Source organism: Muscardinus avellanarius (genome assembly GCF_963383645.1).
Source record: "Muscardinus avellanarius genome assembly, chromosome: 4".
NCBI classification, from domain to species: domain Eukaryota; kingdom Metazoa; phylum Chordata; class Mammalia; order Rodentia; family Gliridae; genus Muscardinus; species Muscardinus avellanarius.
The window spans coordinates 60999105-61026457 of NC_137789.1; the positions used below are offsets into that span (position 1 = coordinate 60999105).

The 27353-nt window shown below is 35.1% G+C and overlaps 1 protein-coding gene across 2 annotated transcripts in view; it reads right to left on the reverse strand.

The window, feature by feature from the left end:
• Positions 1-27353, reverse strand: part of ZFHX4 (zinc finger homeobox 4) — a gene marked incomplete at both ends in the record, with an annotated part of 166146 nt that overhangs the window by 28765 nt on the left and 110028 nt on the right. For both annotated transcript variants that reach the window (XM_080694378.1, XM_080694377.1), the window contains one exon: positions 7581-7649. In XM_080694378.1, coding sequence (XP_080550504.1) covers positions 7581-7649 — 69 coding nt within the window. The remainder of the gene's footprint in view (positions 1-7580; positions 7650-27353) is intronic.

Here is a 27353-nt window from a genome sequence, read left to right on the forward strand (position 1 = left end):
AAATAATGTGTGAAAATCAGTCAACAGAAAACTTAGCATAAAACAACTACTTAAAACTTGGTAGTTGTACCAGTACTATTTATTGCCTCCTTTACTGAAAAAAGTCTTTTCTAAACTTTAAATCAAGATTAGTGTTTCTGGGATGGCGACAAAGAAAAGCAGGGCTTAAGAGCCCCGCTAACAACCAATCTCCATTACCACAAAATCAGCGCCTTTCATAGCCAGAAAACACCATCACCAGAGAAACAAAAAAACCACCAGGCTCCAGAGAGAAAGCAGACTGAGAACAGAGCTCAGAGCCACAGAGGAGATACACGCGCCCAAGGACGCGGCAGCAGCGCCATACTGCCATCGGCAGCGGCGAACTCACCGTACGGCTACAGCAAGCCAAGGTGAGCCGCTGCGGAACAGCCAGGCAGGATCTTTCGGCACAGAGAGCTCCCAGTGGCTGAGCTCAGCACACGCTGCAGGGACTCAGAGTGGAACTCAAAAGCAGAGAAGAAAAAATACGCCAGCCTCACGGCCGAGGGCGTGGCAGTGGTGCCATATTGCCACCGGCGGCGGCAGCAGCAGTGAATTCACCGAGTCCAGTACAGCTACATCTTCGTACTCAAGAACAGTGAGTCAAATTGCGGGCCACAGAGGAGAAATCCCAGTACTGTACTCCCTGGGACTTGACCCAGTGAGGGAGTGGCGGTGGCAGAGATATCACACCATAGGAGAACGTGCAACCTGGCACCCCCCATAGTTTAAAGCAGCCTCTATCGACTCCCTGGGTCGGAGACTCTGTGATACAACCCAGTAAAGGAGTAGTGGGGTCTGAGATACTACAGAGTCAAGATCCAGAGCACCTTAAGTGAAGTAATAGTGACCCAAGGGAAGAACCCAGAGAAGGCACAAACTTCCGAAATCATGGGAAAGAGGAATAACACTGGAGCAATGAATGCCCACAACCCCACAACATCAGAACCCGATAAATCAGAAAATCAGAGATTTCTAGAAGAGCAAATCAGGAAAATAACTGTAGAAATAATAGAGGTGCTTCGAAAAGAACTCAGAGAGAGCTAAAAAGAGATAAAGGATGCAATTAATGAAGTAAAGGCCTCAATTCAAAGCATGAACAACCGATTAGACCACATGGAGAACAGAATATCGCTCTTAGAAGATGAGCAATCCAAAAATGAATGCATAGTTTCTAATCTAGAAAAAAATATCCAACAGCAGGAATCTGACATTGAAGAAATATGGGCCCATTTTAAGAGAGCTAACTTAAGAATAATTGGAATAGAGGAGGGAAAAGAAAGTGAAACCAAAGGGATCAACAATCTCTTCAAGTAAGTAATAGCAGAAAATTTTCCAAACATAGAGCAAGAGGTTGCTACACAGGTCCAGGAAACTTATAGAACTCCCTTTAGACAGGATCCGAGAAGAGGATCCCCACGCCACATAATTGTCAAAATGACCAATGTGGAAGCCAAGCAGAGAATCTTAAAGGCAACAAAAACAAAGGGCCAAGTGACATTCAGAGGCAAACCAATTAGAATCACTCCAGTCTTCCCAAACCAAGTCATGAGAGCCAGAAGGGCTTGGAGTCACATATTCCAAACTCTGAAAGAAAACAACTTCCAGCCAAAAATTTCCTACCCAGCAAAACTTTCTATCAAATTAGATGGAGAAATAAGAAGCTTCCATGACAAACAGAAACTGAAGGAATTTATGTCTTCAAAACCAGCACTAGAGAAAATACTCAAAGAGATTAACTACAAAGAAGAAATAGGTAACACACACCAGAACCAGAGAAACAAGATTTTCCATCCAACAGACAACTAAGATTGGTTATCTGTGGAGATTCATTATTTATGTTAGTCTTTTACCTATCTCTAAATTGTATTGTTTGCCTTTATTGTTGTTAATTTTTAGGATTTCTAGTTGGAATATTAATATACCTTCAGATATAGCATTTGGAAACATTTTATCCAATTCTATTAGTAACTTTTAACTCTGTTTACATTGTCTTTGGATATACAATATTTTTTTATTTTTTTAGGGAGTTTGTATACTCTTCTGTTGCCTGTGCCATTGAAATCATATCCAAGAAATCACTGCCAATTTCAATGTTGTGAGGTTTTATGACCCAGATTTTCTTCTAAAAGTTTATAGTCTTAAGATTTATATTTAGGTCTTTTATCTATTTTGAGTTAATACTTGTATGTGGGATTAGGTAAGGGTCCAATTTTATTCTTTTCCATGTAATTATTATTTTTCAACAATATTTAGTTAAAAGATTATTATTTCCTCCACCAAATGTTCGTGGAAACCTTGTCAAAAATAACTTGACAATATAAGGAAGAATTTAGCTCTAGGCTTGTATTTAACTCCAATGGTTTATATATCTGCCTTTAGAACAGTACTACACTGTTTCAATTATTGTAGCTTTATATGGTTTGAAATCAGAAAATATATATCTTCTAGCTTTGTTCTTTTTCAAGATTGTTTTGGGTATCTAGAATCCATATTCCATATTAGGATAGATTTTTTTCTGAAAAATAAATATATAAATATATGATAGTTTCACCTAAAAAAACAGAAAAAAAAATCCTCTGGTAAGAAAGAAAGCAAAAAGAAATATTGAAATGTTATCTTTAAGTCATCAAAAGCTTGGTATCAGACAAATGAAACTGTTATGTGAGATTATCATTTTTAATTTTGGATAAATTGCTATAATACTAGATGTCAACCACTAAGCCAAGCATGGGAGTGAGGGATGGGGAGAGAATGGGGTGGGGATCGGGTGGGGGCTGACTGGGTGATGTGTGCATGTATGTCTACAAAAGTTTGTATCCCACTATGATGTATGAATACAGTGCACCAATAAAAAAAAAAAAAGATTAGTGTTTCTGGATAAGTTTTTTTTTTGTTGTTGTTGTTGTTGCTGTTGTTGTTTCCTTGCTGTGCATTGACATCAGACAATTTACCATCATATCTGGAAATTATCTTTATGTTGTCTATTTGCCCTAATAGTACACATTTTCTGAAAATAGTGATTTATTTATCTTTGTGCAAGAAATGCCCCAAAAAATGCCTGGAATGTAGTGGGAAGACAAGACATGTTAGTTGGAAAACTCAACTAAATTTAGGAAGCAAAATTTGGGAACGTAAAGGAAGAGTCCAAACTGTACTCATCCTCTATTCTCCTTTCAAAAAATTTAAAGGGGCATCTATTTGTTTTTGTATTGGTAACAAAGTTTGGGTTTTTTTGTTTTGTTTTTTTTTTTTGCATTTTCCCTATGCTAGTTCATTATTCAGCCCTCTTTAAAAAAATAAGAATCTGATTCCTATTTACATTAACTGCTTTTGTCAAAGTCACCAATGACCTCCATGCTGTGAATCCTACAGGTCACTTTTCCACATCTCACTTAGCTTACTTTATTTAACAGATGTTACCACATCCTTTTTATTGAAAAATGTCGCTCTCTTAGATTTCTTTGTATCAGACTAATGTGGTTTTATCCTATCTTTCTGAGAGTTTCTTCTTATTCCCCTTTACTGGGGCCTTGTTCACCAAACAGTATCTAAATATTGGAGTATCTCCAGCATTGGTACTGAACCTTCTTTCTCATCTACATTATCTCCTTATATGATCTCATTCAGATCCAGAGCTTTAAATTACGTATCTCTACATGGATGTCTAAAAGGCATATCATACTTAATATGCTCAAACCAGAGCTCTTGATCCTGTTTAACACACCTCAGCCTATTTTTCTCCCACCTTCACTATTTTAGTGAATGATGTCACAATCTACCCAAGAAAACCTTGACTCTTATTCTTCTCTCATGCATTCTATCCAACCACAAGTCTTTGGAAGTATTTCTACTTTCAAAATATTTAAAATATACTGAATCTATCCATTTCTCTATATTTTCCTTGTCAGTACCTTTAGTCTTTTATCTTTAGACTGAAATAGTCTCACGGCTAGGTAAAACTTATTCTGCTTTCCTGTCATTTATTCTGCAAAACTAAATAAAAACCAAGCCATTCTTCTGTTTGAGCCCTGACATAGTTTGTTATTTTACTTAGAATAACATATTGATTCCTTACTATGACTGAAATGATTGGTCCCTTTCTGACAACATTTTTCTGACAACATTTTATGTTGCTGCCTCCTCAATCAGGACTTTTTGTATCTTAGCCTTCTTTGGAATGTAACCAACTTCTTCACACCTCTGTGGGAACATGATTCCCAGACTCCTTGCATAATAGCTCCCCTCTCTTTATTCAGGAATCTGTTCATCTGTTACTTCTTCAGAGAACCTCCCTGACCACTGGTTCTAATGTGACATATCACCTATCACTCAGGCAAGGTGTCCTACAACAGGATTTGCCATCACCTGCAGGGCTTGTAAAACCATAGATTGCTAGATTCCGCTCCCAGTGATTCTGTTACAGTAGGTCTGGAATGAGGCCTACAAATTTGCATTCTTAACAAGCTCCTAGGTTGTGATGTTGCTCTTTATGAGGGGACAAACTTTAAGATCTCCTGCTGTAGGGTATCAACCTTTTCACATTCTTTCCTGTATTTATTACACTCTGAAAATTCCTTGCTTACTTATATATTTAGAAATCTAAAAACATTTCCTAATAGAAAGGAACCCAATCTGCCGATTATGACATGTGGAGAGTACTCCCTGGCACCTGAAAGAAATTTACTAAAATTTTCAGTAAAACTGATGATTTCTAGCTTTATTCTTTGGGTAAGTAGGACAATGGCCTAATGTCATCAATTCAGATGGAGACAAGTGGAAAACAAATGGTTTTTCAGAAAAGAGAAATTCAATAAATTTAACTAGAAACTTATTGCATCTGACTTCCATGTAGAACATCTAGATGAAAATAGCGAGAAAGCATGGTAATATCTAAATCTAAAGCATCTCAGAGAGATTAAAATGAAGATGCAGACTATAGTGTCTTTGTCTAAAAAGCAATAAAGAAATGTATTAATGGGTATTGTTCTCTTTGTAGCTTGATATTTTTGTGTTAACTCTTGCTTTTTGCCATATAATGCAAACAGTATTAATGAAACCTTTCCTTGTTTTAAGGTAGAGGAGAGATACTGGGTAATTCTATTTGATATTAAGTATGCTCTCATTTTATACAAGATAATAACACAGAATTAAAGTATATTAATGAGGCATACATAGATAAGCTTTACCTTGAAGCTGAAGTTTAAGAGGAACATCTGGACTTTATATTGGAAGGATGTTGTTCCTCGGAAAAACTTTTTAAAAATATTTCAATATACCATCAAAGGTACAAAAAAACTTACTCTAATCATTTATTATTCCAATTGTATAAATTTAACAAGTGAGGTATATAGCAGAAATAAATAAGGTGTGTTGTAGCCACATGGGTGAATTTCCTCATAATATAATGCAGCCAGGAAGGTGTAAATGCCATTTTTAACATATACACATTCACACGCAAAGCATAGAGACTAGTGAATGTGTGGATATAGCTATAAAAATCCAGTCAATCCATTAATTACTAAAAGTAAATTTCTGATTATTGACATATATTTTGTATAAAACTAATCAAAAAGGTGAAATTCATAGTTTATAAATGTAGATGTGAGAAATAATTAAGCAGAAGTTTCCTGCTCTCTAAAAACTTGGATGTTTTCCCTAATATGCAGAAGCTGGGGAGAAAATGGGACATAGGACAAACTCCAGACAAAGAAGGAAAAACCTTAGAATAATGAAGAAGGCAACCTAACTGAGGAAGATGGGAAGAAGGAAGAGGAAAACACCTCGATGGGCGTGATGTACATACACAAACTTATCAAAGTCAATGACTATCCTGACACAGGAAGGAGGAAAGAATGAGGGAAGGGCTTGGGAATCAGAGGATTTTTGGTAAGTATATTGAACATGGTATTTTTAGGGAGCTGAGAGTACTCTATATAATTGTAAATAAATGTTAATAGACCATAGTGCAAATCCATAAAGCAGTGTATGCAGGTATGCCTCTAACACCCTGAAACTCATCACGATGTATGATTACAATACACCAATAAATTAAAAAAAAGAAGCTAGAGACATCCACATGCAAAAAAATGAATCTAGACACAGACATTACATCCTTCAGAAAAAATAACTCAAGATGAATAATAGAACTAAGTTCAAAACACAAGACTTTAAAACTCCTAGAGGATAACATAGGAGGAAATCTAGACGACCTTAGGTTTGTCAACAATGTTTGATACCACACCAAACACATGATCCATGAAGGAAAGGACTGATAAGCTTAACTTCATTAAAATCATAATTTCTTTATAAAATAGACTGCCAAGACAATAAGTCAAAGCCTGAAAGAAACTATTTTCAGAAGATACAACTGATAAAGGTCTGATATCCAAAACATAAAATATTAAAACAGTAGTAAGAAAACAAACATCCAATTAAAAGTGGGATGAAGACTCAATAGACATCTTACTGGATAAGATAGGCAGATGGTGAATGAGTATATGAAAAGATGCTCAAAAACACATGTCCTGAGGGAAATGCAAATAAAAACAATACAATTCTACTACACAGCCATTAGAATGGCCCAAATTCGTGACACTGACAATATCAAATACTGGTGACAGGAACCCTCTTTCATTGCTGGTAGAAGTCCAAAATGGTACAACCACCTTGAAATAATTTGTAGTTTCTTATAAAACTAAAATTCTCTCAGCATAGGATACAATTTTACTCCTTGATATTTTCCCAAATGAACTGAAAATTGCACAAAAAGCTTAATTCATATGTATATCTAGATACAAACAAGATGTCCTGAAGTGGGTGAATTGGTAACCACCCTTGTACATTATAGCAATCGAATATTATTCAATTCTAAAAAGAAATATGCTATCAAGCCAGGAATAAATATGAAGAAAAAACTTAAATGCATATGCTAAGTGAAAGAAGCCAGTCTAAAAAGGCTAGGTACTATATGATTCCAAAAGCATGATGTTCTAGAAAATTGAAACTATGGAGACAATAAAGGATCAGGGATTTCCACAGGTGGAATGGAAGGACAGGGAGGGAAGAAATAATCTATAGGTTGAACATGGTATTTTTAGGGAGCTGAGAGTACTCTATATAATTGTAAATAAATGTTATTAGACCATAGTCCAAATCCATAAAGCATACAATATCAAGAGTGAACACTAATGTAAACTATGGTCTTTGAGTGAAAATATATCAATGCAGTTTCCTCAGCTGTAAAAATGTCCCACTCTGATTTGAAATAGTGATAATGAGGGCAGCCATGAATGTGTAGGGGCAGAAGGGATATACAAAATATGTCCCTTTCTCTCAATTTTACTATGAACCTAAAACTGCTCTAAAAATTAAAATCATTTAACATATGCTTCCAATTACTATATACATATATATTTGACATTACTTTTCATTTACTTGTATCAGGGCTCTGATCAGATTTAATTATAGAAGTTCCAAAGAACATTTATCACATAATTATGGGAGTAACAAATGCAACTCACAAGGCAAAATATATCAAGAGGAATAGAAACAGTTACCTGAGGTTGATCTCAATTGCTGCTCCGTGAGATCATCCTCACAGGTCCTGGCTCCCAAAGAGGCAGTTTCTGCAGAGGACAGCAGAGTGAGATGTCATAACCATGCTATATCCAGCTCTCATATAATAGCCAAGACCACAAGAGCCCCATATTTGACTATCAGAATTGGTAAGTACCAGGTGGAGCTCACGAGAATCTCTAGCACACATGATAGTGAGCCATGTTTCGCAAAGTGAGTCCAGGGAGTGGTAGGCTTAGATTTAATCTCAATTATTGGCAATACAGAACAAATACAGTAGTAGAGATAAAACATGGAATCAGAAAAGCTTGATTCTGATTTGTAACTTTGAGCTATTTGGCAAAGCCTACAGTAGAAGATTATATGTTTACTAACATTGGTGTATTACACAGATTATGAACATCCTTTCACTTTTTGAACGAGGTACACAAAAGAAAAGTCCATTACATAGTAGCTGATGTGAGAGACCAAAGGAAACGACAGGCACTCAGGAGAAACCTGAAGAATTAGTGCAAGTCATCAGAATATTCACATCTTTATTCTGATCTTGCATTTGAGCTCCTGAGTGGAAGGGCCAATAACATCCTGGTTTGCCAAACTCAACTCCCAAATCAAACCATTGGTGTCACCTAACTCCATTACTCCTTTTTGTTTCCTGTTGTAGAAAAATCATATTATTTTCAAGATACACTTCAGAAATTGCCTCCAATACTTCATTCCTTCTCCACACTGAATCATCATATAATATGGATTCCATTTTGCAATGTTTCTCATGATGTCTCTCTCTCTACTTTTAGTCATCTTCTTTTTCCTGACAATATCAGTAACCTTCACAACATTTAACCCGCCTCATATTTCTTGTAAGTCTAGTTGAATACCTCACCAACATCAAGACCCCTCCTCCATCTCCCTCTCCCTCCCCCTCCTCTCTCTCACTAGGAATTGAAACCATGGATACTCTACTACTGAGATATACCCTTAACCCTTCTTATTTTGAAATACTAACTTAACACGCACTAGCCACAAACCTGCAATCCTTCTGTCTCAGTCTCCCAAGTATTGGAATTACAGATGTGTGCCACTGCACACAGCCTCAAGAGGTATCATTTAAGAACACAGAAACTAAAAACATCAATTATGGCCTTACTACTTTCTAAGTATAAGAGCTGTGTAAGTTACTTACTTCTCTAAGCCTTAAATATCCTCACATAAAAGATGATGATATAATTATTTAGTCAATAAATTTAAAAGAAAATATTTATTAAATATAAAAGCACAATGTGATATAGTTTTACAAGTCAGAAAGGGCCAAGTTATCAAGATGTTAAAAAAGTTGTCACACAATTCTTCCACTGTCAAAGAGACTCAAGTTTGTCTAATATTCTTGGCAACAGGATCTCTGCTGATTCTGAAGGCATTAATTAAACAAATAATTAACCTTGAAAATAGAAGTGCACAACAAGGCACTGTTATTGCATTTACTAATTATTTTTTCTGTTGTGTACAAAACCTTTGGCCTTTGGTGTTAATCTATTTAAAAACCATACAATCATAATAAACACTCCGTGCTCTGCCCCCACACAAATATTAATGTTTTCTTATAAGTATATATCTTAAAATAAACTTGGAAAAAGAGATTATCCTTAAACTTTTATCCTTAGACTTTTCTTATAAATCCAGGAGTAACTTCCAAATAGATCATAGTCTTGATGCACATCTAACACGTTACTCCAGAAGCCCACGCACTTCTTTTGGGTGAGTCCTCGTGACTTCAAGACTTGATCGGGATTGTTCCTTTCAATTTAAGTGCCTTTTTCCTTCTCTTCCTGCTGTTCTTCCCTCAAAACCAATAGCAAGTGCTCCCCATACACTCATCCTGAGGCACTGTGATAAGTTTTTATGTGATCATGTATATTTTCCCAATAAATTATGACTTCCTTAAGAGTAGCTTTTCATCTTTACAGATATTTAAGTGAGGACGGAAGAAAGCATACCAAGGTACCCAGGACACTTTTATTCAAAATACCTGCATTTTATATCCTGAAAGTGATAAGCCTAGAGATGAGAATTAGAAAAGCTTCCCAAAGCCCCAGGACTCTACATTGAAAACCCTGCCAATTATACCAAATACAGATACTAATCCCTGTTCCACACATCAGTGTGTATTAATATGAGTGAAAATATTTTTATCATTTCCAGCAAATGTAATTTATCAAAAAATCCTCCCCCTTCCTCACAAACATGTACTTTAGTGTATAACCAGGACTTGTTCAAAGTAGACATCAGTGGTAACCTAACTGAATTTGACCAAATGACTGCTACTCGTGGAAGATTCATAAAAGGAACAAGGAAACAGTGACACATAATTGGGTTTCTATCTCTGCCAAGTACTGTGATAAGCTATTTGTATAGCAACAATCATGTAATCCTCACAATAAAACCATTAGATGATCATGAATCCTTACTTGACAAACTAAGAATCTTGGGCTTAGAGAGCCTAAAATAAAATCCTTGCCTGTCTGGTCTAAAAGCTGAGAATTTTTAAATATATCCAGTTGTAATATCACAATATTTGGGAGCCCATACAGGATTTCTTAAGGTTACCAAAGTCTAGAAACCAAGTAGGGGCAAAAAAGAAAAAAATGAATGAAAACAACTTTTCACTGGTCCCATGGAAAATAATGTGATATTTCATAAAATATTCACATTTTTAATAGAAAATGTAACCAAATAGTAGTTTTGTATCATGTTAAAATCACTTCATTTGAGCTGGGCATGGTGGAGCACACTTGTAATCCCAGCACTTGGGAGGCTGAGACAGGAGGATCGCACAGGTTCAAAGCCAGCCTCAGCTACTGAGTGAGGCTCTCAGCAACTTAGTGAGACCCTGTTTCCAAATAAGTATAAAATAGGTCTGGGAGTATAGTCTAGAGGTAGAAAAGCCCCTGCGTTCCATCACCAGTACCACAAAAATAAATAAATAAATAAATAACCACTTCATTTGATAGTGATTTAAGAAAATGTACAAAATGTCAAAATAAGAAACTGTTATTTAATATTACAAATTATGTCCTTGGCATTACAGACTTCTCCAAGAGAGCTACATGTACAAATAATTTCACACAGGAGTCTGTGCCCCAGAATTCATATTAGTGCCTCAACAATGTTGCTCCCTTTATACAAATGACACAAATATTTTAATTAAGAGCTTTTAACTTATCAAATCAACTGACTAATCTATACTTTTCTGCCCATGTAAAAGGAAATGTTTAAAACCAAGTGATGATACACAGCAACTTGTAATATTTCACTTTAATAATTGCTCTGTAATAACAAAACTGACTGGTGTTAGCAGGATCTGTCTCTGCAGCTGGTGATTTAATTAGATTACTAATTTGCGTTCTCTAGCACCTGACCTTTCTTGTTTAATATTATTTAAAAATGATACCATTGACTTAGTTTATCCAGTATTCCACTCTATCCTGTCAATTTGGTGATGATAACACATTTGAAAATGGCACCAAATTACTCTATTTTTATGAACACAATGCAGGCATTATCAGCAGCATTTTCTGGGGAATGGCACATTGATCCTCACAATCGCCATCATCAACACTTGGACACAGTATTTGCACTGGGCCAGGTACTAGGTGACACTCTTCATACGCGAGATGACAGAGCTATGGCTCCTCCAGGTCACTCAGGTCTAATGCAGGAACGGTTTTCTTAACCACAGTGATATACTGCACCATATTTTTTTAAAACTAAAAGTAACTTTCCCTTTGATTCTGTAGTTATTTCCACTGTTCACTTTTCTCATTTGGCCAGAACTCTGCTAACTACCTATTCCCTTAGACTAACCCGCAGGGTTACACCTACAAAGACAAAAGCTTAATGCCCAAATGCTTAAGGTGCTTTGTCCTTTCACTTACACCAATTGGAGTTCCCACAACCCTCTCTCATTACCTTGCATGACCACATCCACCCATAGCCGGTTCATCTCCTTGCTCCTTTTCACCTGTTCCTTTCATTATATGAATGCTATTTATTCTGATAAGTAAACTGATCGTTTTCAGAGTTTGTTTTTGTTTTTGTTTTATTTTCGAACTGGGTATTGAGCCCCTGTGCATTCTATCTCCAAGCTATACCTCTAGCCTTTTTATATTTCTTTATTTTGGAACAGGATCTCACTAAGTTGCAGAGGGTCTTGCTAAGTTGCTGAGACTGGCCTTAATCCTGTGATCTTCCTGTCTCAGCCTTCTAAGTACTAGAATTACAGAGGTGTACCACCATACCCAGCATTTTTAGCATTTCCAGACTTTTTTTTTATTTCCAGACTTTTAATCATCAACTTTTGGCAAATATTTTTCTGCCAGGTAACTAGAATAACATTTTAAAGAACTATGATCAAAACAAATTTCACGGTCAGGAAAAGATCTAGAATTTTATTTATTTTTTTTAGCAGTCTAAATATATAAGTAGATTTGGGAATAAAAACTAATCTGTACTTAATGAAAATAACAGTCTTATCCTTTTTATATTCTTACCAGCAGATTTTCAAAAGCATTCAGTACAACTTCAGTGAGAACTGGAATTTTTTTTTAAAAAAACGGGAGGATATTCAAGCTGCTCTGCTGGGTTTAGTACTAAGATAGTAGTCTCCCCTTATCTGCATTTTGACTTTCTGCAGTCAACCATGGTCTGAAAATATTAAAAGAATTTTTTCAGAAATGAATCACTCATATGTTTTAAATCATGAACTGCTTGGATTAACATAATGAAATGTCTAAGGATCCCACTCTGTCCCACCCAGGATGTCACTCAGCACCTATGTCCAGAGTATCCACACTCTATATGCTACTCATACTTTGTTACTTAGTAGCCTCTTCATTTGTCAGATAGATTGTCAAGCTATTGTAGTAGTGCTAGTATTTAAGCAACCTTTATTTTATTTCATGATGGCCCCAAAGTGTGGAAGTAGTGACACTGGAAGTTTGAATATTCCAAAGAGAAGCTATAAGGTGCTTTCTTTAAGTGAGGATAAAAAAGTTATTGATTTAATAAGGGATTAAAAAACAGTATACCAAACTTGATGAAATCTACAGTAAGTTACTCATCTCGTGCTGCACCTAATTTATATATTAGGTTTTATCATAGGTTACGTATAAATAGGGGAAAAAAGTACATGTAGGGTTAGTATTGTTTGCAGTTTCATATATGCATGGAGGTCTATAGAATATACCCCCACATATAAGGGGAACTACTATGATTTCCTATAAAACTTCCATAGCTCACCCGGCCTATTAATTGGCTAATGTATTAAACAATAAAGTATCTCACGATTCTTAGCAAAATGGTTAGTGCACAAAATAAAAAAAAAAATACAATCCACCAGACTAAATATTAAGCTAACTGCTCTAAGGTAGGAAAGAAAAAGAAAAACCTTTCTGTTGTTGTCCATCACGTTTTGAAACCCATTTTACTATAGCCATTAAGACAATTCTGGTTCTCCATCAAGTTGGATAATAAGATGAAATTCCAAAATAGAGTTCAAAAGTTTCCAACAACTTTCACTTCTCTGCCAATCAGGTCATCACCCCCTTCCCCGACTTCATTCTTGGAGCCCCTCCCACCTCTGTTGGAGCTATGTGACCAACTGTAAAGGGATATTTTAGGGACTCTGAATACACAAGAAGGCATTTGCCTCTAATTTCCCAATAATAAATTACCATTTGTTGGAAAAGTGTTAAGTGCTAGACATGAATTCCTTATTCACTCCTCTCAATAATTTGTACCAGAAAATCCTTGCTTTTATGGAAGAGATGAAGCATCAAAGCTTAGACAGTTTGAGTAATTTTTTCCAAAGACACAGAGCCCAGAGAGAACATTTGGATGAGTCAGTCTGATTCCAAAGTTCTGTACATGCCCCATGGACAGTGCTGCCTCCAGGCAACCCTCAGGAGTCCTGAGCCAGGAAGCCAGAGAATTGGAAATTTTTTTCCTCAAAAAAAAAAAAAAAAAAACTCAAACTCCTTCAAAGCAAATTCATATTAACAACATAAATATTTAGAAGAATACATCAAATTTATCACTTAGTACCATCTTGTTTGCATTTTAATAAAGACCTCTGCACTTGCTTAGGCATTGCAAAAGTGGTCAGTGTTCAGATGAAGCAAGTGTAAAATGAAAAATGGTTTCTAGTGGTCTTCTCCATCTTTTTCCTTTGTGTATACAAAGAGCCCTCTTCTCAAAAGCTGAGCAACTCAGCATGCTACCAAATGGTTTTGAGTAACCAAGCAACATCATCTTTGTTGACCTGCAGTGCTTTCTCTTAAATTATTTCTTCCAGGCAGTAATAGATTGAAGTGCATTGGATGCTCCAGAGTCAATTATCTGAATGGGGCTGGATTTGTAATTTTTTATTTTCTGGAAAAGTAAAGCTCTTTGGCCCTGCTCTGTCTGGTTTTACCCAGAAGTTATTTTTATATAGTAAGGGAGCAGTATCTCCTGGGACGTCCTAGGCCAGGAATGTGTGATCACTGTTTTCTGCTTCTTGAATCATCTGTGACCTCAGGGTAATGGGGCCTCAAAGAAATGTAATAAGTTCTCAATGTCAATTAGCTTCAATAAATTATTCCTACATCTTCTTAATGTCTGATAGTTTTAAAATGCTCTTACTGAACACTTTTTCTTAATTTACTAATCCCTAATACATTTCGCAATATACAAGTCTGTTTCAATTTTGATTGTTTTGACATTAAAACATCAAACTTCCATGATCATAATTTGAGTATAATATTGCATTCCCATCTCTCAAGCAGTTGGCTTGTTACTTAGATTTAAGCCCTTATGGAATTCATCACAATTTCTATATTGTCTGGAACAGTTTTCATTCCTCATTTTATTGTGCTGGCTTTGCTGGGTTGTTCATCAACAGAGGAAATATCTCTCATCCACAAATGGATTCCTATTCAATCCAGTAAAGCCTTTTTTACATGCTGAGCACTGGCCAGTTATTTCAACTCTTTTGTTCCAGTGTGAGAGATAGGTGTGTGTGTGTGTGTGTGTGTGTGTGTGTGTGTGTGTGTGTTGTGTGTGTGTGTGTTGGGGTGGGACCTAAGAACACTTAAAATTTTTCCCAATGCTTTGAATTCAAGTCTTTTCAATGACTATTTTTTTTCCAATTGAGTTGTCTTAGTATCAATAATCTGTCAACTGAAAATATTTGAAAAGTAAGTTTAAAAGAACAGATAATGCTCTGTGTCCTTGTATTCAGTGTGTCCCAAGTACACAATAGTTCATCAATAAATATTTATTGATTAAATAAATTAGAGTCTTATTTATATGCTGTACTTCAATGGGCTGCTGACATTTTGGGTCAATAAAACTGTTAAGTAAACCCTGAAAAAATAAACATTTAACATGAGATCTATCTTTTTAAGTGTTTACAGGTATTATAATACAGTATTTATTATTGATTAAAGGTATAATGTATGGCAAATCTCTAAAGCTTATTCATACTGCATAACTGAAACTTTATACACTTTGATTATTAATTCTCCACTTCCTCTCCCCTCTCCCTGACAACTCCCATTCCACCCTTAGATTCTACCAATTTGATTACGTTAGATACCTTGTGTAAGTGGAATTAGGCAATATTTTGCTCTTTCAGAATGGCTTATTTCGCTTAGCACAATGTCCTCAGAGTTAATCCAAAATATTTCATTAACTACTTTAGAATCTGTAAAAGCCTCTAATTTCTACTCCACAGTTACCAATTTTTCCAAAAACGCACATACTATGTCAAGTCTTTTGAAATAATTTTTAATAGAAAAGCAAACAAATGGTTATCCAGTATTGCCTCTTTATGATTATTTCTTTAAATTCTTTTTCAAGACTCTTTACAATGGGAACATTTTTGCTTAGAGAAGCTGCATTTCTTTGGTTGGATCATTTTATTCAGTTCTTGGTAGATTTGATAACTTCTCTTATGTTTTCATCTCAAAGATTTCTGCAGTGGCAGATACCTCCCTCTGAGCCTGCATTATTCTGAAATGACTACAGCTAAAAAGTTGAATCAACATCACAACTTTTTAAAATGTGTTCTCTGTAATCTGTAATTTCACAATTCCCAAGATTTTATTCAATCATATTAAATGAGATATTTGGGCATACGTCTTTGGAACCATTGTTTGTGAAGCCATCTTTCACTTCTGTTGTAGAAAACAGAGAGAAATCCATGTTGAAATAATACTAATTTTTAAACTATTATGGATAAATTCTCATTGCTTGAAAAGTTTGAGAAAGCAAAAATAAAAGGAAATAAAAATAGTGACATAAAATTACTTACTTCTGCTATTGCGACCTGGCTTTCAGAAGCCCATGCTATTCAAAGCAATATTTCAGTAGGAGAATGTTGACTTCCCCTATAGATAAATTTGTGCTGAGAGAAACCCCATGAATTTAAAAAACAAATTCACTTGACTCCCAGATCAATCAAGGTCTAGCTTTCTGACACTGAACCAAGTTACTTAACCTCTTTGAAATTCAGAATCATATACATATATACATATGTATATATGTATATATGTATATATGTATATATGTATGTATATATGTTTCCATATATATATTTGTTTCCATATATATATGGAAACAAAAATGGCAAGATTGAAAAATTGGAGACAATGAGTATGGTCAGGGGATATTAAATGTGTAATAGTGAAGATGTTATGGTTATGTGTCATTCTTTTCTGGATTTGATCTATCTTGCTGAACACAAGTTCAAGAAAAGGCTATAGCAATTTGGCATTAAGTTTTCTTTTTTTACTCTATTTATATATAATATAGTATCTATCCACCACTTAAGTTGGTTCTTTAGGCCTTTCAAATAACACTATTTGTGTGGATATTTGGGAAATGGTCACAAAACTAAGCACTGATATCCTAAAGCAACATAATTTGAAAGCTTTTTAAGTCCTTAAGCAAATTTTCTACAAACTGTAATGAAAGTAATATGTGTAACAGTTGCAAAGACTATTGACTGGCACTGGTTTGGCCATGTATAACAGGCACAGTGACAGAAGATGAACTCTGAAGGACTGACCGTGGTACACAAACTAGCTTTTGGATCTCTCTTATAAGAGAGAGATTCTCTTCCCTCTAGTAGGGAGAAAGCTTGATGAGAGGCTTCAAACAATCTCTGCACATACAGGTCAGAAAATCTGGTAGTATGTAAAATTTTAAAAATCTCCTTATACCCACAGATACTGGGTTTGAGAAACTTTCTAGGTTTTTTATTACATTATAGTCACTTTGATCAAATTCCTTATTGAATATACCAAGAAAGCATAAAACACTTATTCTTTACCAAAATGAATTGATAATAAACCAAAGGTGGTATTTGAGGATTTACAAATGCTATATTAAATGGAGATGTATGAAATAAGGAATTCAATAAGGAATCCTGGGATCCATTTGTGGAAATTTAAATTGATCTGTTAACGCAATGCATTGTAATCATTTTTCTCATCTGTAAAATGTGACCAAATTTTCTCTTACTACCATACGTAGTCATTGTAAAGATAAAAACTAAGGTAATGTTTTCACCACCTCCAGGTGATCATAAAAAACAAATAAGTACATCCGGGCGTGGTGGCGCATGCTTGTAATCCCCAGGCTTGGGAGGCAGAGACAGGAGGATCGAGCAGGTTCGAAGCCACCTGTGCTGGTTTAAGAGACCCTATTTCCAAGTAAAAATATAAAAATAGGTCTGGGAGTGTAATCCGGAGGTAGAAGGTTTTCCAGGAACCCCAGTACCACCAAAAAAAAAAAAAAAAAAAAAAAACCACAAAAAAACAATAAAAAAACAAATAAGTACAATATTTGTACAGTATTTGCTAAAACTTTAAAGCTAAATATTTGTTATGAACAAATCATTGGTTCTTATGACATATTATTCTTCACAGTCATATACATGAGAGAAATTATTGCTTTCTACATGTAGACTTATTTTGTGATTTATATATGAACATAAAAAATCTTCAGATGACTAGCTCAATTATTTTAGTAACACAAAAATTAATGAAATAAATTTTCCATTAGTATAAGATGTGGAAAGCTTTCTAAATTATATGTAAATAATCCTTGACTTTTTAAAGTTTGGAATTTTCTACATCTCACCACATTAGAAAAGGTCAAATTTATATGGTTATATACCCCAAGATACACTTACAAAATTGGCCTCGGCAATGATGGAAACAAACATAAATTAAATACATCTGGAGAAAAGAAGGTAGTGAAAATATGCACAGCTCCAGAAAAAGAAGATCAGAGAGGCCTCATTGGAGCCAAGAGTGAGAAATGTACTATTGGAACCCACTATGAATTTTCAAAACAATACTTATGCATTTCTCTGAAATATTTATTTAATAAATCATTCAATCATTCATTAATGAGCAAACAGATTGATGAGATTTGGCACATTGCTGTTTTTGGACTGTATTAGCAGTAGGAAAAAAAAGTATTTCTGAGCAATAGCCAACTTATTTTCTCCCTTGCATGAATGCAAGTATTGGCAAAGGATCCCTGGATCTTGGCAAAGTGATGGTTTTAAGCAGGGGTGCTATAGTTATACTTTAATCTTTGGGATGTATCATGGAAGAGGAGATATAGAGAAGGAATTTTTCTCAGTGTGTGTGTGTGTGTGTGTGTGTGTTTGTGTGTGTGTGTAAAAATACACTAGAATATCCATTATTCTTCAATCTGTTACTGTCTAGAAGATATCATGGAGAAAAGAAGACCAGTGATCCCACTAGAGAGAAAAAGAATATTAAAAAAGACTAAGATTGGAGAGAGAGGAAAGATGATGAGGTCAGTTTTGGGTATGAATCTGTAGAGAGACGTTTAGTAAACATGTAAGTTGATGGAACTAGCTCTTGGAAGAGAATTTTGAGTCAAAGCTATTTTGGAAGCAGTATTAACTAATGATTTGTGAATAAATTACCCTCCTCAGGAAGAACAAGTAGAGTCTAAAGGAATGTGAGGGCTGAGAGCAGACTCCTATAGAACAAAAAATAATAAGCAAATAACAGTGAAAGATGATAAAAGATTCTGACAAAAAATAAAGAGGTGCACAAGACTGACTCTGGAACAAATGGCTAAACTGTGACCGAGGGAAAAAAAAATTCAGACATGTAAGGCACAAATGTAAAATTACAGAGAGAATCAAAGGCCACTGGTGATATTGGGTGAAATGATGGTGTTTGGAGACCAATGAAGCAGTAGAGGAATTGGCACATATTTCAAGACAAAAGGAGATGGGACTCACCAACGGATCAGATAACAAAAGTGACAGATTAAGAAAAATCAGAAGTTATTCCAATATTTTTAGCCCAAAAAATAAGAACAGTGGGGATGCCATTTGCTAAGATGAGGGAAAATGTATATGGAACAATTTGCATGGGAAGAAAGGGATTAGAACCAACAAGTTTTAACACATTTAGTTTGAGATGTTCTATTTATATGCACCTAAATGCCAGGAACAGGCAAGTGCGTATGGGGAGGTGAGATACAGAGACAAAGACAGAAAAAGGGAGAAAAGGAGGAGGAAAATGGAGATCAGTTTCTGGTGGCAGTTTAAGTCCTGAAGGTAAGATTTTAAAAGATCACCTAGAAAATGAGGGTCCAAGACTGCCTGGAATACAAAGAGTATACCAAAGTCAGGCATTAGAATCAACCCATCCTTGAATGAAGAAGTATTTATCATTGACAATATGTAGAATTGTCAGCACATGGTAAAAATTAAATAAAATAAATAAAATAAAGCAGGCCAATTTTAAGTCTCTCTTTCCCTCCTTTTGTTTCTTCTTTCCTTCTTTCCTCTCTCTCTCCTTTCTTTCCTCTTTTTCTTTCTTTTTCCCTATAGGAAATACATTCTTTTTATTGAACTCATTCTTTACTCCAGTGGGACACTCCCACTATTCCCTCCCCAAATAAAGAGGACCAGTGGAGAAGGACAAAAGTAAAGTAGGAAAAAATTTAAAAAGGAAGTGTAGAAGGCCTAATGAAAGAAGAATTTTGAAAAGAACAGAGAGGCTAATTTGTTTAACATTGCTGCTTGGTCTAGTTAGGTGTGATTAGGAATTGGCTGATGATCTGCCAAAGAACCAGTCCTTAAAGTTTTTTTTTTTTTTTTTTTTTTTTAGCAGAACTGCTTTTGTGGAGGGGGAAGGGCAATCACCTCTTGAACTTGGATCCCACAAGAAAGGAAGATAAAGGAAATGGAAAAGTCAAGTATAGGCAACTGTTTGAGAACTTTGCTATTTAAAAAAAATGAGAGAAATGGAACAGTATCTGCAGGTAGACATACTATCTTGGGAAACCTTTACAAGTAGGGAAATAAAAAGAATGTTGGTGTAATGATGGGAATGATTTAGTGGAGGCAGAAACATTAATAAGGCAGAAGAGAGTAACGCAGTAACAGGTGTCAAAGGATGGACTTCAGTGTGAATTTCTGTAAAACACTGGGAACAGAAAAAACAAATTATCATAAAAGATAGTGGACCTGAGCCTAGAGCTAAAAGGATCCCAGGGAAGTTGGAGGCTATTGATCATTACTATAACTGTGAAAGAGAATTGGGAGAGCAAGAGAGAGAGAGAGAGAGAGAGAGAGAGAGAGAGAGAGAGAGAGAGAAGGGAAGGGAAGGGAAGGGAAGGGAAGGGAAGGGAAGGGAAGAGAAGAGAAGAGAAGAGAAGAGAAGAGAAGAGAAGAGAAGAGAAGAGAAGAGAAGAGAAGAGAAGAGAAGAGAAAAGAGGGGCAAAATAAATATATGTTATATGACATATATCCCAACATTCGGGAGGTGGAGACTGGAGGATCTTGGTTCAATGACTGCCTCAGCTAGCCAGGCCCTTCACAACTCAGTGAGACCCTGTTTCAAAATATAAAAAGACTAAAAAAATAGGGCTGGGGATGTAGCTCAGAGGTAGAATGCCCCTAGATTCCATCCCCAGAAACACACACACACACACACACACACACACACACACACACACACACACAATGTAGAGAGGAAATTGTGGCATACTTAAAGTCCATAAATAGGGCAAATGAAGTTCTAACTGATCTTGAACAAAAATATCACCCACCCTGACTGTCCCATTTCACCTCATGTCTAGTCCGCTTCATGATCAAATTCTAGATTTGTTTGTATTCACTTTTTGTGAATATATATTGAATACTATGCATAAAGCACTTTAATGATTCTATGATGAAGTATAATATGCTAGTTTATAGATATTTTAGTCTAATCAATTTTTTTCCTTAGAAAGATACAAAAATAGCTTACACTGTTTCACATTCACAAAATATTTCCTTTATATTTATTAAGCATAAATCACATGAACAGGCTATCATATTTATAAACATAATATTATGAATAAAACAGAGCCCCAATATCACCTTATTAAAATTACCAACAGCTCATTAAAATCACAATGAAAAATGAATACCTTCGGCTAGATAAAAAAAAAAAAGTCATGAACAGATTTCTAAATTCTCACAACAGTTATTCAGATCATCATGTCTAAAGGGGAAAAAATAGTGTTCACTCTCAGAACCTCTTTCCCATGCCCAGTTAGTCTGAGACATTTCTTAACAATCCTCAGTCAAATACTTGACTCCTTCATTACTTATATTTAGTTGGTAAGTTTGCTCTATGGATTCATTTTTAATTTGCTTTTCTATTTTCCAAATTCGATTTCTGTGTTAGTCTCTTAATTCTGTGTGTTGTTGGCCTTGACTGAGCTGTTTCTGGGTCCTTCCAACATTATCCCTCTTGCACATGACGGACCAGATCAAACATCCCCAAACATGTCCTCAGGGATGCCATTCTTACAGTCAGGAACATTATTAGTATCTTCTTATTTTCTTTCCTATCAAATCTTAACTTCTTGGCTCACCTTTCAAAGCTTACAACAGACAGCACTATCTTTTACAGAAGAAAGTGACTAACTTTTTTTGCTTCAAAATTGGTCATTAACAGGCTCTTAGTTCAGTATCTTGCTTTTCACACAATCTTATTGATTTTCTTCCATCTCTAAGCCTAAACCATATCATTACCACTCTAAGCCCTAAGGGCTATGCTAAAACAAATAATAAGCAAATGAATAAACAAACACATCAATAAATTATTTCATTTTCCTATCCTATTCATTCTTCATGTCTTCCTACCTCTATCAGCCATACCAAACCCCAGAGTTCCAATGCTCCTTCAAATAACACTACACTTTAAGTCCCTCAAGATTTTATAATTGACTGGTTTACTGTGACAAGTGCATTGATTCTGTCTTCTAACACATGCTGCCCCCAGAACTACTACACAGTGGATGCCTCTTAAGCATTTTTTACAATCAATAAGGCAAGAGAAAAGACTTCTCTATATCATAGTAAAGTAGGATCTTTTTCTCCACTTCATTGACTCTGATTCCAATTCATTCATGAAATTATCTGTCCCATTTTAGACCAGATGCAAGTATTTAATGTTCTTTTTCAAAGATCTAAAAGTTTGAAATCCTGTTAAGGCTAAAAAAGGAGACTATTTCTTTATGGTTCCATGTCAGCCTCGTAAGTAATCCTCTTTCCTTTTTTTCTCCCCTCACATACAACATTTCAACATTTTAGAAATGAGTTACCATGCACTGTTTTCTTTTCCCTAGTCTCTTCTTGTGACTGTTTTGTGAATGTGTAAGTCATAAGCATTTAATTCTTTGAAGTCCAAGCACATTCCTGCTTGAAACAAAACCTCTAGAGGATGAAATAAGAGTATACAATTATTGCAAAATGGCAATAAAATCACCTCCCCACACTTCCCTGGAGAACCACAGTCCAGGAAGATCTGGCTGAGGGTTGAGACAAACTGTCAACTTGACTTTTAATTTTATGAACTATGATAGTTTGGACAAGAAAATATCTTCAAAGGGTCAATATCATTTCTATAAATGGGAAGAAGATTGTGTAAAAAGACTGCTTTGAAGCAGAATTATATAAAAAAAAACTTATGAGCAAACCTCAATAACATTTTCTCAATTTTTCTTTTATTCTCTCCTTATTTAAGGGGCTTTTTTTTTCTTTTAAGTGAGAAGAGTTTTGTTAAAATTATTGTATAATGCTTAATATTAAAACATTAAAACTAGAGATCCACAGTTTTCATCTCTGAAGCAGCATTTGGCCCCCTGCTGTTTATTTAACTTTAGCTGAACTTTTTAAAAATTGTGTTCTAATCTACCTTGGTTTGCCTCTCATTGGAAATGTGTAATAAGAGCAAAGTGTTTTAAGAACTAGAAATAATGACAGACTTGGACATATCATTTTAAATCACAGCATAAACGGCATTTAGATTTACCCACATTTACTCGATGCCAGTGAAATAGGTATACTAGGAAATACTAATGAAGACAACATTCCTGTGTCCTCAAAAAGATGAATCTGAAGGAGGAGATGAAACGATCAGCCACCACTATAAGGGGAAGTGATATGGTTGTGATAGGAGCCAAAAGAAACCCAGAACAATTAATTTTATGGAAGAAGGAAAAATTATTGAAGCATATATCTTATTCTCTATAGTTATGTTTAAATTATTTTGGGCTAGGAGAAATGTTTTATAGACAAGACTTTCATGTTTGAAAACCTTCCATTCAACCTATATAAGCAACAGAACATGATGGAAATAAAGTGATGCTAATTGGGAATCACAAGTTTGGGTCAGACTATAAATTAGCTATATAAGCCTGATTCTTGAATTGGTAGGGACAAGGGTTTCCTCATTTGTAAAATGAGGGGGTGAACTTAGATGAGTTTTAAAGACACTTTGCGCTTTGCCATTGTCTGAACATCTGCAATTATTTTTGTCAACTTACAAGTACTTGCTATATGGTTGAGGACAACACCTTATAAGATTGGACAATTCCTCTTAAATATGTCATTTGTGAGAGCTATGGTCTGAATGATTATGCACTCCCTTCGATTCATATGTTGAAATCCTAGCCTCCAAGGTGACAGTTACTAAAAGGTGGGGACTTAGTGTCCAAAAACCACACACACACACACACACACACACACACACACACACACGTGTGCGTGCGCACGTGCAGCTAGCTAGTCTCTTCCACCATTTAAACACACTGCAAGAAGACACCATCTCTGCAGTGGGCCTTTACCTCACCAGACAAAAGAGCTGCCAGAGCCTTGCTTGACTTCCAGCCTACAGAAGTGTGAGAAATAAACTTCTGTTGTTCATGATCCACGCTCTTTATGGTATTTTGCTCTAGCAGTCCAAAGAGACCAAGACAGTAAGTTTATATTTATTAGCTTCCCTGTCCATATTTTTCATTTAAATTATTAACCCTCTGGTCCTTATTTGCATAAGCCTTAATATGTTTCAAAGTACATTAATACTCATTATCTTAAATCTTCTGAGTAACTCCTTCACATGCTACCATGCTTCAAAAACTTCTCCCTCACTCTGTTGCTAAGAAATATATCTTATAACCTTCTCATTCACTCATATTTCCTATTACTGTACTTAATGCTTAACCTTATGCTTTTCCCTATTCCTTTCTTCTAAGGAGGACTAGATATGTCATTTTATCTCCCCTTCCTATGACCTTCCTCTGTTATCTGTTTTTTAAATCATTAGCCTGGATTTGTTTTGACTGAGCTCATGAAGCTTAAGCCTCAAAGAGCAGAAGCACAAAGGAAAGTCTGGAACTACTTGTGTCCATTTGGTGTGGAAAATTCTAGTTTCCAAAATGATTTCTTCAAAAGTACAAGGACCCTGGAAGCTCTTGAGTGAGCAGCTTGCATTGGGGGAAAGGAAGTGTATCTGTAAAGCCAGGATGCTAGAGAGGCACCGACTCCCCATGAGGGCATGGTTAGGTGAGTAGAGTGGGGTTTCAGAGAAGGCGTGAAACGTGACAGGGCCAAAGCAAAATGGCATTTGAAAGTGTAATTTGAGCATATTTCAAACTATGTAATGCCAGTTTTCTTCCAGAATTTCTTAAAGAATAGCATTTCTTGTTAAGGAATATTAATAATCTAGTTGGAAGCTATATATTTCCTTTACATACAAAGGCATACATGAATCATTCTATAGGTAATTAAAAGAGGTCATAGAATTTCTAGGCTCTTAGATTTTAGGTTAATAAACCCTCACAAATAACATAAATAAGCATTTCTGTGGGTGTTATATAACTCTAAGAGAAGTAATCTACATACTCTTCAACCACATTTATGCAACTTTTTGTTTATCAGAAAACCAAAGATGAAGTCATCTATTTTGTACCGTTACAACCTTTCAGCTTTCAGGGTTTTCTTTTTTGTTGTTGTTCTTCATAATTATTAAAGCAACATTATGGAAGAACAGCATAATGAGGGTTATTGTCAAATCACATGGAACATGCCAACATACAGACAAATCAGTGGATTATTAAGATAAAAACAAAACAGAACTCCTCTTCAAAAAAAGATTGTATTTTCTACAATTAAGAAAAACTGATATTTTAAAACTGAAATAATCAAAATATTTTGGAATTATGTGTTTAAAAAATTGCCAAGAAATATTATTCCAGGAGCCTAGTATTGCTAATGGGCCTCTCCAAACACTTAACTAAATCCTTATGTAGAATATTGTTTCTTAATAAGAAAGCAACAGCCAGCATATGTCACCTAGTACTTGTAGATAACCAGAGAATATCCAATGCTTCTATATTATCACTAGTTTTAGGCATTATTTTGAGTTCTACACAAATAATATTTTCAAGAAGCCATAAAAATGCCTGTGTGCAAAGCAGCTACATAAATTTAATGCAGTCTACAAAAAGTGGGGAAAAGTTGATTGGAAAACCAAACTTAGGAAGGACAGATTTTAATCTTTAAACTTGGTTTGTAAATAAAGTTGCTTTCCAGACATCCTTTTTAATTCTCCATTTAACCACAAATTTTATCACTGAAACACCTCAGAGAAATATGAAAACACTGAAAGATGATGATGTTTTTGGCTAGCCGGCTTTTGTAATGTTCATTTTCTTGCAAGTATTCTCAATCAAAACAAAAAAATTGTTATGGGACTAAAATTTATTGGATAAAAAGATGACTTTGTAAAAGTTTGGTAATGTTAAGAAACTGAATAGATTGTATATATGTTAATAAAGCCCAATTAGTTCTAGAGTAATTGCTCTACTTAACTACCATTAAATAATTTTTCAAGAAACTCACAACACAACATATTTTGCCTGCAGTTATGAGATAGTTTACAATAGGTTGGGCAGCAAAGCACATTCTCTGTACAACTTCAATTCATTTTTCCCTTTACAATCCTTATGGAACCTAAAAGTATTTTTTAACTCATTCAATTCAAGAAAGAAATAGATGCTTGAAAATGTTACAAATCTTTAAAGGAGTACATGAAATAAATATTTATGACTTCTTTAGTAAGCATGGATGAGAAATGAAGTATCAATATTCTTTTCCTCCAAATCATGAACTGTTTATTTAATTTGACTTAATGACACTTAATACTTCTTACTACATGAAGATTAAAAACATGTTTATCAAATATTCTTGGTCTGAATTCCAAAAAAAAATAATGCCTGTTCTCTATTAGACAACGTGTACTGAACTCAGAGTTCTACTACTAAGGTTCAGAGTGCACAACTCAACTAATTACAAGTCTAAAAGTTTCATGAGCTTCACTCCAGGTATCACAGGATGAAATTCCAGGCCTCTGTGTCACTCCCTGAAACATCTGCAAAAGAATCTAAAATTCTTGACAAATGAGATAAGTAAAAGCATTTACTTAATTAGATTTTAAAAGCATACTTATTAACTCATGCAGCAAATAAATTGAAAAGTTTTATACCAAAAAGCAACCTACAAACATATGACAGAACTTAAATTTTAATTTAGAAGTTGATGCCATAGACATGGTTTACTTAATACAATTTTAAGCATGATTCTCTAAATACTTAGTTCAATTAAATATAAACTTCTGCTTTAAAAAACTCATAAAATTAATCCCTTCTGTTACTTTACAGTAATTGAGATAGGCACATTCTTAACATTAATTGGGTTTTCTCCATTCTCATAATCTACAGACTCCAAAATGTAATCTATATTAATGTGCATATATTTATATTTATACGGAACCTAACGCATAGACGCATCTGATTCTATGTTTATCCAGAGTGGTCTGTTTTGGCTTCTTTCCTGGAAGCCGAGCCACTTCTGGTGTTCAAGCTGAGCCATGACAGCATATACCTTCTTGTTATTATTTGTGTACGGAAGGCCAAACCAAATGTCTGGGTGGGTCTCTGAAGACATAAAATCGGTAGGTTTGTTTTTATTTTTTTCCATCCACAGGACCCAATTATATTTAAATAAACTAAATCCTAGTGAAAGATTGGCTCCAGCAGAGAATACCACACAACCACAGACACCGAAATTAAATCACAGTCATAGGAAAAGCCACCAACATATTGTTAAAAATAGTCTTTGGGACATCTCTGTGCACACAGACACAGAAAAATAACGCACATTTGTCATGAGAAGAAATCATTCCATTTTTTTTCTCTGAGGTGCATCCTGTGCTAAGATTTCCTCATCTAGAAAAGTTTTCTGTCTCGGGCTAAATGTGCAAAAATGCCAGCAGCTTCTCTAAAGGCTCATTCTCACAGAAGCAGAAAAACTGCCCTGTGCT